Source organism: Podospora anserina, chromosome 3 (genome assembly GCF_000226545.1).
Source record: "Podospora anserina S mat+ genomic DNA chromosome 3, supercontig 2".
In the NCBI taxonomy this organism is placed as follows: domain Eukaryota; kingdom Fungi; phylum Ascomycota; class Sordariomycetes; order Sordariales; family Podosporaceae; genus Podospora; species Podospora anserina.
In genome coordinates, this window is record NW_001914856.1 from 2,598,451 (window position 1) to 2,600,447 (window position 1,997).

General features: G+C 51.8%; 1 protein-coding gene across 1 annotated transcript in view; it reads left to right on the plus strand.

Annotated features, from left to right (window-relative positions):
- Positions 1 to 833: 833 nt before the first annotated feature.
- PODANS_3_9270 (uncharacterized protein) overlaps positions 834 to 1,997 on the plus strand; it is a gene marked incomplete at both ends in the record, with an annotated part of 2,677 nt that continues 1,513 nt past the window's right edge. The window contains one exon of the mRNA XM_001909701.1: positions 834 to 1,256. Coding sequence (XP_001909736.1) covers positions 834 to 1,256 — 423 coding nt within the window. The remainder of the gene's footprint in view (positions 1,257 to 1,997) is intronic.

Genomic DNA, 1,997 nt, shown 5'->3' on the forward strand with positions numbered 1-1,997 from the left:
GGGAGAGTGTTGCATGGGTTTGGGGAAGAGGGAGGTGAATTCTTGGAGGGAGATGATGGCGGGGAGTTGGGCGGGGATGAGGAGGTAGTTTGTTAGGATGGTGGTTTCGGTGATGGGGGGCATTTTTTGTCTTTGTTTGTGAGATGTGTGGTGGTGAGATGATAAGTGGGATGATGAGTGAGATGATGAGTGAGATTGATGAGTGAGATGATGGGTGGTGATTGGTGTGAGGTTGGCAGCTGGGAATGTTGTGTTTGATGAGAGGGTTGTAAGGTGGATAGATGGTGTGATGAGTCTATGTCAGTATCGAATGAGTTGGACTGTTGTAGAAGCATGGATATGAGTTTGAATGACGCGTAAAGTGGCTTGCTGCAGGCTGAAGGAAGTCGCTGAGAGGCGCTAGGGGGGTTGCTGCTTCGCGTGTTCCCGTGATCCGTGCTCTCAGAGATCCTTGGTTCCTATCTATCAACTCCCATCCCTGGCTGTTGTCAAGAGCCAAACACCCAAATCTTCCTGACTTTTCATTCACTTATCGTCGACAAACTGCCGACGCCGAGATCTCACAAACTCTAACCAAGGACCCGCAGATACTGCGTGTTTTCGACTTGCTCCCCTCGCCGCCGAGCATTTTCTGGGCTGCTTAGTCGTCGACTTTTTTTTTGGCGAGAGAGAGAGAGAGAGAGAGAGAGAGAGAGAGAGAGCGAGACGGTAACCACACTCCTTGATGAATCTCACTGGTCGCTTCATTCATTTTTATTGACGCCTATTTAGTTGTCTATCGAGATTTTTGACGCGATCAAGACCTCTGGCGCAAAAGGAAAACTAGAATTTGCATGATGGCTCCATCCAAAGCCACCCAGGCTCCCTTTGTCAAGGATGAGCGGGTCCTCTGCTTCCACATGGAGATGCTGTACGAGGCCAAAATCCTCGACGTTCAGGCCGCCGACAGTAGTGACGGCTGGCAGTACAAAATCCACTACAAGGGCTGGAAGTCCAGCTGGGATGACTGGGTCCCGCAGGACCGCGTTCGCAAATTCACAGACGAGAACAAGGAGCTGGCTTCGCAACTCATGGCCCAGTACAAGAACCTCCAGTCCGGCAAATCGAAGGGACCTAAGAAGGGAACGACTGCTGCTCGCACCGGTGGTTCCGACATGAGTTCTGCTCGTGGCAGTGAGGAGCGTACCCAGCAGGGGGCGACGACGGCCAGCGGGCGAGGCAATCAGAGACGTGCTCGTGATTATGATCTTGAACAGGTGAGTTGGCATTTGCATTTGCTTACATTGTTTGTCTTTCTGCGACACAGTCGGGCCGGGTGCCTTCCTTTTTGCATTTTACACACACAACCATCTGCCTCTTGAAACACAATATCTTGAATTCTGGAGGAGAGCTTTCATGGGTGGTCGACTGCCCGGGACATCACTTTTGAAGCATAACTTGGAGGTATTACTTGGAGTTGGGACGAAAGAGATTTGGTGAATCAACACTGGGCCGGGGGGATCAGAGCAACAACATTCGACTGTGGGTGAATAAGGAGGGTCACTCTCTGGCGTTCTCCTCACAATAAGACCCGCGTTCAGCACCGCACACAATAGTAGCATGGCGTTGCTCCCTCTGCGACTGTCCAGCTGTTTCAAGCCAGCCCTCGCCGACTACATCTTCTTGAACAATTCACGCCCACCAATCTCCAATCTCGGCGTTGCGGACCTTTTCCCACCACAATACCCTCAGTCGCAGGACCACGACATCGACACATCTCGGCGAAAGGAGCAATTTTCAAACACACGTACAATATCTACAAATTGTCGTGATCCGCCGCTGCAATGCCTCCTCTTCGAAGATCAACTCGCGTCGTCCCTCCTCGGCCTGCCCCAACCACTCGAGTCACTCGAGCCACCAAAGCAAAGATGATCCAGCCAAAGGAAGACGAGACAATTGAGGAAAAGCTTGCGCGGTACGTGTCTGAAGCCGACTTGCACGACAACTTACTGTGCTTC